Source organism: Neoarius graeffei, chromosome 21 (genome assembly GCF_027579695.1).
Source record: "Neoarius graeffei isolate fNeoGra1 chromosome 21, fNeoGra1.pri, whole genome shotgun sequence".
Lineage (NCBI taxonomy): Eukaryota > Metazoa > Chordata > Actinopteri > Siluriformes > Ariidae > Neoarius > Neoarius graeffei.
In genome coordinates, this window is record NC_083589.1 from 39,694,448 (window position 1) to 39,707,550 (window position 13,103).

Sequence of the window (13,103 nt, forward strand, 5' to 3'; positions counted from 1 at the left end):
GCCTATTCTCCTGCTCAAAAGAACTTTCAGTGGAGAACTTTCAGTGACCCTGCAATTAAATGTAGACCTACAGTAACGGATCTAATATGTAGGATAGAACTCGATATTCTAACTCTGTATCGACCATGGCAACGCAAACACTTTCATGCTGTCCATGATTCAAGAAGAGCTTGGGGTTTGGTGAAGGCCTTGCTAATTAGGTAATCATGAATTGGGTGTAAAACACCAAAATGAGCAGTGCAGATCAACAGGGGACAGTGGTGTGTGTGTGTAAGGGCCCGATCCCACAACCCCAATAACTATTGCCGCTTTTCCACTACAAACGCGGCTGAGCCGTGCGGTGCTGAGTTGGGCTGAGTCGAGCTGAGCGGGGCTGTTGGAGTTGCATTTCGACTACAACCGTGCTGAACTGTGCTGGCTGGAAGTGGGTGGACACATTGGGTGGAGTTAGCGAAAGTGGGTGGACGTCATGTGATGTCGTTAGGCAGCGCAAACAGTGACATCAGTGATCTTTTAAGCGGTAGTCTCACGACCCGGAGAGTAAACAATAAACACGGAGGACATGGAGTCGTTAGTGTTGCTGGTCTTGGTGCTGTGGCTTGTTGTCACCGACAACGCCAACAGATACTGGCAAGAGCGTATACAGTAGATGAGGCGAGGCGCATAAGGCTCCAGAAATTTTCCTAATTCTTCTTCTTCCGGGTTTACGGTGTTTACAGATCCCAGCGTGCTCGTGGGGCGTGTCTGGGCATGTGAGGACACTCCTCCTCACCAATCAGTGCACAGGGGAGTGTCTGCTCACGCCCCCAGCCTCACTCAGCTCGGTTTGGCTCGCTTCAGCCCCACTCCAAAACCGTGCGAGTTTTGGGTGCTAAGCAGGGCTGAAGTGAGCTGAGTCGTGCTGTTTTGAGATAGTCGAAACGCGAGCCGTGTCGGGCTGAAGCGAGCTGAAGTGAGCTGAAAAAGAGTAGTGGAAAAGGGCCATATAACTCCAACTATGACTATACCTATGCCTGAATTTAGTTCCAGTCTGGACCAGTCACACCACAGCTGCAGGGCTGTGAAAAATCCGCAGAATTCTGCGGATTTGATCGCAAAAATACCATTTTTTGTAAATTGTGTATTTTTGAAAAAAAATGTAGGGGGTGGGGGTACTCTGCTAATTGTTAGGGACCGTAATCGCAGACGAGTACATTGTTTACTGAATGGGGGGGGACCTAACACCAGGTGTCTCTGTATTTTACAACATCGTACAAGTTATATATACACGACATCGTAGACTGTTGTACGACACGGCACCATTTATTTCTTACCATTTTCGGGTTACTCTTTTCAGACATGTGTTGCTTGCGATTAAGTGATGATAAAAGATTTTTTCCATACGTCTGTGTTGCGGAGACACATCGTACAGATGGAAGATGGCGATAATGACAATGTGAAAAAAGTAGACAAGGAAAGTGGTATCAAGAATCCATGGAATTGGCGGTGGCTGGAATTTAAAGTCGGAAACAAATATCTTTATGAACACATCTGAACGATCAAGGAACCAGGCAAGGCGTGCTGCACGTGATGCCATCAGGATGTAAAATACGGATCGGGAGGAAGAACACGCTTGGTCGATCATGTGCAGGGAAAGAAACATGCAGGACTGGTGAAATTAAATTACAGGTTGCCAGGTATTTATATCTTGTTTTCATATTTGCAAAACTTTCTAAATGGTTTTACTATGGTTTTGAAATGCCGATCAGTATTTTCAATCTTTTATTTAATTCATGTAGCTAAACTGTTCCTAATTAATGTACATGTTGGTTTATAAGTAAGAAAAATTATTTCAAGTCTCATCTCATTATCTGTAGCCGCTTTATCCTGTTCTACAGGGTCGCAGGCAAGCTGGAGCCTATCCCAGCTGACTACGGGCGAAAGGCGGGGTACACCCTGGACAAGTCGCCAGGTCATCACAGGGCTGACACATAGACACAGACAACCATTCACACTCACATTCACACCTACGGTCAATTTAGAGTCACCAGTTAACCTAACCTGCATGTCTTTGGACTGTGGGGGAAACCGGAGCACCCGGAGGAAACCCACGCGGACACGGGGAGAACATGCAAACTCCACACAGAAAGGCCCTCGCCGGCCCCGGGGCTCGAACCCGGACCTTCTTGCTGTGAGGCAACAGCGCTAACCACTACACCACCGTGCCGCCCCTTATTTCAAGTCATGTTCGTTTTTTTTTTTTTTTATATATTATGAAAAATACTGATGGACAGTTTTCATGTCAAAACAAAGCTATAGTCATTAAAATATGCACATTTTGGGAGCAATTTTCTCTTTCAGGAGATGCTAAGAATTGTTCTATTTGATGCAAGATTTACTTGGTTTCTGGGGCCATTTTCCTCGGTTTTTACTTTTTCCATTTCACAGCCCTGCAGCTGTAATCCTGACTATAATATCGGTTGGTCCACCACTGGCCACTCAGGTAAATAACTGCATGTAACTTAGGAATTGCTGGGTTTCAGTCACGTGACTTTTCTTAGCAGTTTTACCGGAAGTGAAATAGCTGGTGGTCTAAACGGCTGCCGTAGTGCAAACAACTATCGATAACTTATCAGAGTACGCTCGTAATCTAGAAGCCACTGCTGGCTTTAGATATATTCAGCAGATTGCTATGTGCAATGAAATCGACCCCTACAGTCTGGGAAAGAAGGATTTGTCATACGATCTCGAAAACTACCCTTCAGTCGAGTTCCCCGACATCTCGAACTATCTGGTGTTGCAGACGTCCTTCTACACCGCAAAACAGATGAAAGCGTGGACGAGTATGGAGGCTTACAACTTTTTTGTATGTGGCTGGGTAAAGGACCTTGGGATCAAGTCACTGCCGAATGAATCCTGTATTGTTTTTGCCCGTGTAAGTATGGTTTTTTTTTTTTTTAGCTTTTCGTTCGCGTCTTTACAACGAAGCGCTGCAAGTTGAAGTGTAAACAAACAACAGTTTGCTTGATTCTCACTTGTGTTGGCTCTTATCTCTCAGCTAAATCATTCACAAAGATCATCAGAAACCCCTTTAAAGACCTGGATCTTAGTTAAACAAGACGGAGACGTGATCATGGTGCATTGTAACTGTATGGCTGGGGAAGAATTTTGTCGACACCTTCATGCATATGGACTTTGTGAGGAGGAGTGAACAAAAACAGCTGGGGACTTCAGCGCTTCGTGACTAAAAAAAGCACCGTAAAATAACACGTAGCAAGAAAAGTACTTGGAAAACACTAACGCCATAGCTGAGAGGGCGATACGAACCTTTCACCAAGTGATCACTGCAAACTCAAGCATGCTTCGACTCAACTCCATTTGTTTTCAGTGAGAGGTTCAAAAGCCACCTTTCTCGATGTCTTTTTGTGAAATCCTGTGTTCATTCACCCTTTTTTATTAGTGCACGGGGAACCCTGAAGAAACTTTTATCAGTTTCACAGTTTAATCGATTCGAACAACCTAAAACAACGCAAGCGTAAGGTATTTTTCATGCAAGCAATGCACCTTCTCCATACAAACGCTTTGTCAACTGAGCTTTGGTAGACCACCAGCTAAAGTTTTGAATAACTAATGAGGCGGATGTGACGCCACGTGAAACCCAGCAATAGTCATGCAAGTTTTTTCCAAGTAGGAGCACATTTTATTCTGCGTCATACTGTCAAGCTTGGACTTCAAAACAACCCATGCACGTACTCAGGTGGTTGATAAAATACAGATAGGTCACAGACTATGGAAATATAATTAATAAAAAAAGGATACAAAATACAGAGTGGTTATGGATTTTATTACAGATGTTAATAATTTACAGATTGGTCACAGACGTTTCAGTATATTACAGTTTGCTTATGGATTTCATACGGATAAAAATTAAAAAGTCTAAAACAAATGTTTGGACTGCTGAAGTTTATAATTAAAATATCTTACCTGCATTTATCTCATCTCATCTCATTATCTCTAGCCGCTTTATCCTGTTCTACAGGGTTGCAGGCAAGCTGGAGCCTATCCCAGCTGACTACGGGCGAAAGGCGGGGTACACCCTGGACAAGTCGCCAGGTCATCACAGGGCTGACACATAGACACAGACAACCATTCACACTCACATTCACACCTACGGTCAACTTAGAGCCACCAGTTAACCTAACCTGCATGTCTTTGGACTGTGGGGGAAACCGGAGCACCCGGAGGAAACCCACGCGGACACGGGGAGAACATGCAAACTCCGCACAGAAAGGCCCTCGCCGGCCACGGGGCTCGAACCCGGACCTTCTTGCTGTGAGGCGACAGCGCTAACCACTACACCACCGTGCCGCCCACCTGCATTTATATGTTTATTAATTTACTATTGATACTTCACGGAATATCACATATATCCGTGAATAAAAGATCCGTGCTTTGAATAATATATATATATTTTTTTATTTCCCGTAAATCAGTATTCCGTGACTTCATAATGCAGCAAAGATGCACAAAGATGCCCGGAGAAAACAGTACGTGCTCAGACATGTAAACAATTTCCCGATTGGTCAGATGTTTTATCAGATCAGATCAGGTCCAGGTCTGGAAAAATTGCTCCAGAAGCAACATCACCGATACGGATAAACCCAGGCCTGGGCTATAGGTATTGTTATCGGTCTGGTGTGACCACATAAACTGCAGGGGACCCATTTATTTATAGTTATCATTGTAGTTATAGTTATCAGTATTGTGGGACCGGGCCTTAACACACATTACACACACAATACACATCCGGTGTGATCTGTATTACACTAGGTGCTTCAAAAGTGTGAATAACTCATTTGATAAGTGACCAAAACGTCACTGCTGACCTGCACGTACATGTTTTTGAGTCTTTGGTATTCACTCTGCATTACATGAGCTCAGGTCCTATTTGTCTGGCTTGGTAACGTGTGTGTGTGTGTGTGTTGTAACACAGTGCATGAGCATGCCTCTTCAAATGTCATTTTGTGAGCTCTACCCAAGCTGTTGTGTTGATGGGAAGAGAAATGAGTTTTACCTCTGGCTGATAAGAAAAGTGGGTTGTTCAGGTAATTTGATGCGAGCCTTTTCCGCTGGAAAGCAACAACGGAGAAACATTTTCATGAGATCATAAGAACAAAATGTATGCAAAATGTCTACTACATTTAGAGGAAACATGACCTGCTTGTTTGCTGTTAGTTAAAAATGTTCTTGAGTAGAGGACGTTTGTGCATTCTATTGTTGACCTTAGTAGAGGACATACAGAGTGGTGGTGGTGGTGGTGGTGGGGGGGGGGGACGGTAATATGGCTTGCAGTAAACAGAAGAGCCGGACCTTGAATCCATGGCTTGCAGTAAACAGAAGAGCCGGACCTTGAATCCTGGGCTGTTGTTTAATTGCTGTTTTCTGTGCCTGACTAGCGTCCGTTACTTGGTTGTTTTTTCTTTGTTGCCCATATCTGAAGTGACTGAGTACTAAAGGCGTTTTTTTTTTCCACTATACAAATTTTGCCAATAAAACATTAATGCTTCAGAGAGTTTTTGTTACCTGCTTGACTCTGCTACTAACGAGAATTAAAGGTATAGAAAAGTGTAACTTTATATATACAGTGGTGCTTGAAAGTTTGTGAACCCTTTAGAATTTTCTATATTTCTGCATAAATATGACCTAAAACATCATCAGATTTTCACACAAGTCCTAAAAGTAGATAAAGAGAACCCAGTTAAACAAATGAGACAGAAATATTATACTTGGTCATTTATTTATTGAGGAAAATTATCCAATATTACATATCTGTGAGTGGCAAAAGTATGTGAACCTCTAGGATTAGCAGTTAATTTGAAGGTGAAATTAGAGTCAGGTGTTTTCAATCAATGGGATGACAATCAGGTGTGAGTGGGCACCCTGTTTTATTTAAAGAACAGGGATCTATCAAAGTCTGATCTTCACAACACATGTTTGTGGAAGTGTATCATGGCACGAACAAAGGAGATTTCTGAGGACCTCAGAAAAAGTGTTGCTGATGCTCATCAGGCTGGAAAACATTACAAAACCATCTCTAAAGAGTTTGGACTCCACCAATCCACAGACAGACAGACTGTGTACAAATGGAGGAAACTCAAGACCATTGTTACCCTCCCCAGGAGTGGTCGACCAACAAGGATCACTCCAAGAGCAAGGCATGTAATAGTCGGCGAGGTCACAAAGGACCCCAGGGTAACTTCTAAGCAACTGAAGGTCTCTCTCACATTGGCTAATGTTAATGTTCATGAGTCCACCATCAGGAAAACACTGAACAACAATGGTGTGCATGGCAGGGCTGCAAGGAGAAAGCCACTGCTCTCCAAAAAGAACATTGCTGCTTGTCTACAGTCTGCTAAAGATCATGTGGACAAGCCAGAAGGCTATTGGAAAAATGTTTTGTGGACGGATGAGACCAATACAGAACTTTTTGGTTTAAATGAGAAGCGTTATGTTTGGAGAAAGGAAAACACTGCATTCCAGCATAAGAACCTTATCCCATCTGTGAAACATGGTGGTGGTAGTATCATGGTTTGGGCCTGTTTTGCTGCATCTGGGCCAGGACGGCTTGCCATCATTGATGGAACAATGAATTCTGAATTATACCAGCGAATTCTAAAGGAAAATGTCAGGACATCTGTCCATGAACTGAATCTCAAGAGAAGGTGGGCCATGCAGCAAGACAATGGCCCTAAGCACACAAGTCATTCTACCAAAGAATGGTTAAAGAAGAATAAAGTTAATGTTTTGGAATGGCCAAGTCAAAGTCCTGACCTTAATCCAATCAAAATGTTGTGGAAGGACCTGAAGTGAGCAGTTCATGTGAGGAAACCCACCAACATCCCAGTGTTGAAGCTGTTCTGTACGGAGGAATGGGCTAAAATTCCTCCAAGCCGGTGTGCAGGACTGATCAACAGTTACCGCAAACATTTAGTTGCAGTTATTGCTGCACAAGGGGGTCACACCAGATACTGAAAGCAAAGGTTCACATACTTTTGCCACACACAGATATGTAATATTGGATCATTTTCTTCAATAAATAAATGAGCAAGTATAATATTTCTGTCTCATTTGTTTAACTGGGTTCTCTTTATCTACTTTTAGGACTTGTGTGAAAATCCGATGATGTTTTAGGTCATATTTATGCAGAAATATAGAAAATTCTAAAGGGTTCACAAACTTTCAAGCGCCACTGTATAAACAATAGAGAATAAAAACACAGGATAATCTGGTTTGTGGGGGCTTTTTTTTCCCCAACTACAACCAACAGTGCGCAAACCCAGTATTAACAAATAAGAACATTGGAAATCCCTTTGCACGGTGAAATTTTTACATTTTTCTACCATATCTAGTTCTAAATACGACAGGCTTTCCTGAAATTGACACATCTTTATCATTTACGCATAACCAGTTTAGAGCATAAGTTTGGTTCCCCCTACAAGACACCGTATCCAACTTGATCTCTGGAGGAAAACAGCAGAGGTACAGTTAAAACCTAATTAAAAACACTTCCACATTCTGGGTTCTCCAGAAAATCTGAAGTAGCCGGTGTTCTGATAAACTGTCCTACATCCGCGAAGCGTCCTACGGTAGGAGGGGATGTCAGACATGTCTGTCGAGCAGTCCTACGTTGCAGGAAATCCTACAGTGTGATTCAACTTTAACTTTTAGTCATAGTTCGCGTTTTTTCCCTCTGCAAAGAACATGCTTCTACATTGATACAACGTCCACCAACCCTGTCAGAATTCATATGAATGTAGGACGTTCTGACAATTCAAACGACTCCATCAGAATATGCTTTTACATTCATATATTAATGTAGGACGTCCTGACAATTCAAACGACCCCTTCAGAATATGCTTCTACATTAAAATATGAGTGTAGGACGTTCTTACAATTCAAATGACGCCGCAGGACGTTCTCACAACTCATATGACCACGTCAGAATATGCTTCTACAGTAAGTAGGACGTTCTGATTATTCAAATGACCATCGGAATATGTTTTTACAATCTATGAATGTAGGGTGTTTTGACATATGCTTCTGCATTAAAATAGGAGTGTAGGACATTCTGACAGTTCAAACGACCTCGTCAGAATATTCTTTTACTTTAATATATGAATGCAGGACTTGGACAACTCAATGACCATCAGAATATGCCTTTACGTTAACATATGAATGTAGGAAGTTTTGACAATTCAAATGACCCCACCAGAATATACTACACTCACTGTAAAAAAGAATAAGTTAAGCTTGCTTGGAAAAAAAGGTGGAAACTCGTTGCCTCAAATAAATGAAGTAATATAACTTGTTCTCTTTCAAGTTATCTTTACTTTACGTTTGATCAGATAGGTCAGAAGTTGAAGCGCTTTGGTGGAAGATCGTGAAGGGGAGATATTTCAGATGTATTGCAAGACTCGCGCAATGGTTAGAAATCAGCATTATGTTAGATTAAGTAGTAAAGACTGAATGCACGCCGTTAATCTGCACCGTTTATTCTGCACCGTTTATAGCACAGCTGATGTAAGACAAAAATCTGTTCAAATGCCAAGAAATGACGTTTTGTGCTCTGCGCATGCGCAGTGGGGCTTTGTAGGACGCATTGACGTGTAGGACAGTTTATCAGAACACCGGCTTAAAAAAAAAAAGTAGTAGGTGGCTCTGGAATTTGCGGCGGCTCCACAGGCCTGCTAATGCTGGGGGGGGCATGCCCCCCTCCCAGAAAATTTTGAAATTTACATGCCTTCTGATGCATTCTCAGCTATCTATCCATAGCCGCTTATCCTGTGCAGGGTCGCAGGCAAGCTGGAGCCTATCCCAGCTGACTATGGGCGAGAGGCGGGGTACACCCTGGACAAGTCGCCAGATCATCGCAGGGCTGACACAGAGACAAACAACCATTCACATTCACACCTACAGTCAATTTAGAGCCACCATTTGGCCTAACCTGCATGTCTTTGGACTGTAGGGGAAACCCACGCAGGCACGGGGAGAACATGCAAACTCCACACAGAAAGGCCCCCGTCAGCCACTGGGCTTGAACCCAGAACCTTCTTGCTGTGAGGCAACAGTGCTAACCACCACATCATCATGCCGCCCCATTCTCAGCTAATAAATTACTAACCATTTCCTTATAAAATACTTGCAAAATATGTATGAAATGTTCCTCCAGGTGTGTGTGTGTGTGTGTGCGCATGCATGCGTGCTTGGCTTTCTCAGTCACCCTCTGTAGTATGCTGCCTGGCTCTGTAACATAACTACATGCGCTACAGTGTGGTCACATGGTCCGGCTCAGCCAATCGGAGCACGAGACTCAAACCCACAAATATGGCATCGCTTCCGGTCATGACCTGAATCGAAGACATTTTTGTGGTGAAATAATTGGATTTGCAGCAAATTATGGGCAGCGGAGACGATATAAATTACGTGAACGTTGAAAGACGAGGTTTTTTTGTTTTCTGGGATCGAGTAGCCGGCGCAGACCGTCTGTGTAGGCGGAGAAAACTGCCGGTTGCCAGCGCTTGTGGAGATCTCTGCACATCATCATGTAAGTGAAATGTGTTCATGGTTGAAGTTAAGATGCCAAAGTATATTATAGAAAGAGAAGCTGGTCTGTTTTGGCTGTCTGCCAGAATTCAGCCACTGTGACACCCCACATGTTTTCCCAGTCATTTTTCAGATTGTTTTATCATTAATTTAAAGATAAAACCCATTTGGCAATTATCTATTTTGTCCTCTTTTTTTGTTGTTGTTGTTGTTTTAAATGTACAGTTCAAAAAAGGTATGTGGTGCAGGTGAGTTTGAACGCTACCTCTGGATCAAACAGGCTGTATGCAGGGTTAGCTGTACTTCTTCTCTTCCTCTCCTGTCGTTTGGTCTGGATTTCTGAAAATATGAAATGGTGAAAATATCCCAGTTATTGTGGAAACTTGTAACACAAATCCGTTACATTCAGGAAACGGAGTCCTGCGTGCAGCAACTCACCTTCCAAGTGCTCTGTAGTGACGAGGCCGAGCGCTACCATGAACGCAATTTTCTGCGAGAGAGAGAGAGAGGAGAAATTATAAAGCATGGCAACAAAGTCTCATACCATGCCTAATAGCATGTGTTGGCCTGCATTTTTTTTTTTTTTTTCCTGTGCGTCATGATTTGTGTCCAAAAATACAGCTTAGGTGTGTTACAACATAGAAGACACGCTTCTTCTGCAAGGCTCCACAGAACCCCCCCGAGAATCTAATTGTGTAAATATGATTTCAGACAGGTCTTTCCTGGAGCCATCTATGGTTATTTCTTGACCCCGACTATTTTTCTACTTGTCTGTCAGTCCTTGTTACAGATGTAGTGGACTATACAGAGTGAGCATACCTCTGGGTCTTCCTCTTTTTTATTGGGCTTGTGTGGGGGAGACGGGGCAGGACTGGGCTCCTGAGAGGGGATCTCAGCCTGGGGGCCTGGAGAACCCTGAGAGCTGCTAGGGATCTGTGGCTGGATTATAATCACCTAGAAAAACATCCAAATCCAAACACATTTAGCATCAAGGATGTTTCACTGGTAATAAAATAATAACAATAAGATATTTGGTGTAGCAGAAAACACGTTCAATCATTTTACCGCTACAATATACTGTAGTTAAAATCGCTTTTAACTCTTTAAATGGATATAAAATTTCAGTCGTACTATGACCTTAAAGCTGTGAGACTAAATACAAGTGGAAAATCTGTTATTCAGCCTCGCTAATCTTTACTACATGATCAGTGCAAGATGTTATATGGTCTATAGGATGGTCTATAGGAGGCAGGAGAAGGAGATCCTATGAGAGCTGAATGTGTCCAGTGGTCATGAGGACCACCTCTCTCTCTTAACGACAACGTAATGAGCCTCACAAATCTTCCCTCTGTCAGCCACAAGACATTTTTCATTCCAGTCTGAGATTAATTACTGCTGCAAAACTCATACGCAGGGATGAGACCCTGCACTGAGACATTTCTGGATTCTAAAGAATAACTTGTCACGCACAAGTGCCCAGGAAGGTTAAGTTGCTCAATGAGGGAACGAATTCCCAAAAGCATTACAGTGTAAAGATCATAAGTGGTAGAAATAGTTTCAATCCTCGCAGGAGCATTCTAACTTTTAATAGTCTTTGTACGATGCCGCACTTCCAAACTGATACTTTGCATGACTCAGGAATATGATCATGATATACAGTGTCTTGTAAAAAGTTATTCATCCCCCTTGGTGTTTGTCCTGTTTGGTCGCATTACAAACTGGAATTAAAATGGATTTTTGGAGGGTTAGCACCATTTGATTTACACAACATGCCTACCACTTTAAAGGTGCACGTTTTTTTTTTTTTTTATTGTGACACAAACAATAAGATGAAAAAACAGAAATCTGGAGTGTGCATAGGTATTCACCCCCCCCAGTCAATACTCTGTAGAGCCACCTTTTGCTGCAATTGCAGCTGCAAGTCTCTTGGGGTATGTCTCTATTAGCTTAGCACATCTAGCCACTGGGATTTTTGCCCATTCCTCAAGACAAAACTGCTCCAACTCCTTCAAGTTCGATGGGTTGCGTTGGTGTACAACAATCTTCAAGTTATGCCACAGATTCTCAATTGGATTGAGGTCTGGGCTTTGATTAGGCCATTCCAAGACATTGAAATGTTTCCCTTTAAACCACTCCAGTGTAGCTTTAGCAGTATGTTTAGGGTCATTGTCCTGCTGGAACGTGAACCTTCATCCCAGTCTCAAACCTCTGGCTGACCCAAACAGGTTTTCCTCCAGAATTGCCCTGTATTTAGTGCCATCCATCTTTCCTTCAGTCCTGACCAGCTTTCCTGTCCCTGCAGATGAAAAACATCCTCACAGCATGATGCTGCCACCACCATGCTTCATTGTAGGAATGGTGTTCTCAGGGTGTTGGGTTTGCACCACACGTGGCGTTTCCCATGATGGCCACAAAGATCAATTTTAGTCTCATCTGACCAGAGAATCTTCTTCCATGTGTTTGGGGAGTCTGCCACATGCTGTTGGGCAAACTCCAAACGTGATTTCTTAAGGAATGACTTTTTTTCTGGCCACTCTTCCATAAAGCTCCGTTCTGTGGAGTGTACAGCTGAAAGTGGTCCTATGGACAGATACTCCCATCTCCACTGTGGATCTTTGCAGCTCCTTCATTGTAATCTTTGATTAATGCCCTCCTTTCCCAGTCTATGAGTTTTGGTGGGCGGCCTTCTCTTGTCAGGTTTGTAGTGGTGTCATATTCTTTCCATTTTGCTATAATGGATTTAATGGTGCTCTGTGGGATATTCAAAGTTTGGGATAGTTTTTATGACCCAACCCTGATCTGTACTTCTCCACAACTTTGTCTCTGACCTGTTTGGAGGCTCCTTGGTTTCCATGTTGCTTGCTTAATAGTGTTGCAGAGTCAGGGTCCTTCCAGAACAGGTTGCTTTTATACAGATATCATGTGATGGATCATGTGACAATTTGATTGCACACAGGTGGATCTTAATCTTAATTATGTGACTTATGAAGTGAATTGGTTGGACCAGCTCTTGTTTAGGGGTTTCATACAAAAGGGGGTGAATACCTTAATATGCACACTCCAGATTTCTGGGGGGGGTTCATCTTAATTATTGTTTGTGTCACAATAAAAAAACAATGTGCACCTTTAAAGTGGTAGGCATGTTGTGTAAATCAAATGGTGCTAACCCTTCAAAAATCCATTTTAATTCCAGCTTGTAATGCGACCAAACAGGACAAACACCAAGGGGGATGAATACTTTTGCAAGACACTATCTGTCTTGATCTTTTCAGATGTCAGCTATAACACTGGCTGACTGATCACAGGAAGAAGTAGCAACTTAAAGAAGTTATTTCAAATGTTAAAGTAAAATAAGCAACATGCAGTGTAAAGCTGTTATAAGACGATGTTTAAATGCTGCACTAAACATACCGATGCATAAAAATAAAATTTGAACCTTATCTTCACGGTATCTTTCCTAGTCATTTTGAAAGGAAGAACAATTCAGCTTTTGGATTAAATGTCTGATAGCTTTCACAGGA

General features: G+C 42.6%; 1 protein-coding gene across 3 annotated transcripts in view; it reads right to left on the reverse strand.

The window, feature by feature from the left end:
- Positions 1 to 13,103, reverse strand: part of phf21b (PHD finger protein 21B) — a 160,549-nt gene that overhangs the window by 13,586 nt on the left and 133,860 nt on the right. For all 3 annotated transcript variants that reach the window (XM_060903102.1, XM_060903101.1, XM_060903103.1), the window contains 4 exons: positions 10,402 to 10,536; positions 10,021 to 10,072; positions 9,848 to 9,921; positions 5,054 to 5,108 (listed from right to left, as the gene is read on the reverse strand). In XM_060903102.1, the coding sequence (XP_060759085.1) occupies positions 5,054 to 5,108; positions 9,848 to 9,921; positions 10,021 to 10,072; positions 10,402 to 10,536 (316 nt within the window). The remainder of the gene's footprint in view (positions 1 to 5,053; positions 5,109 to 9,847; positions 9,922 to 10,020; positions 10,073 to 10,401; positions 10,537 to 13,103) is intronic.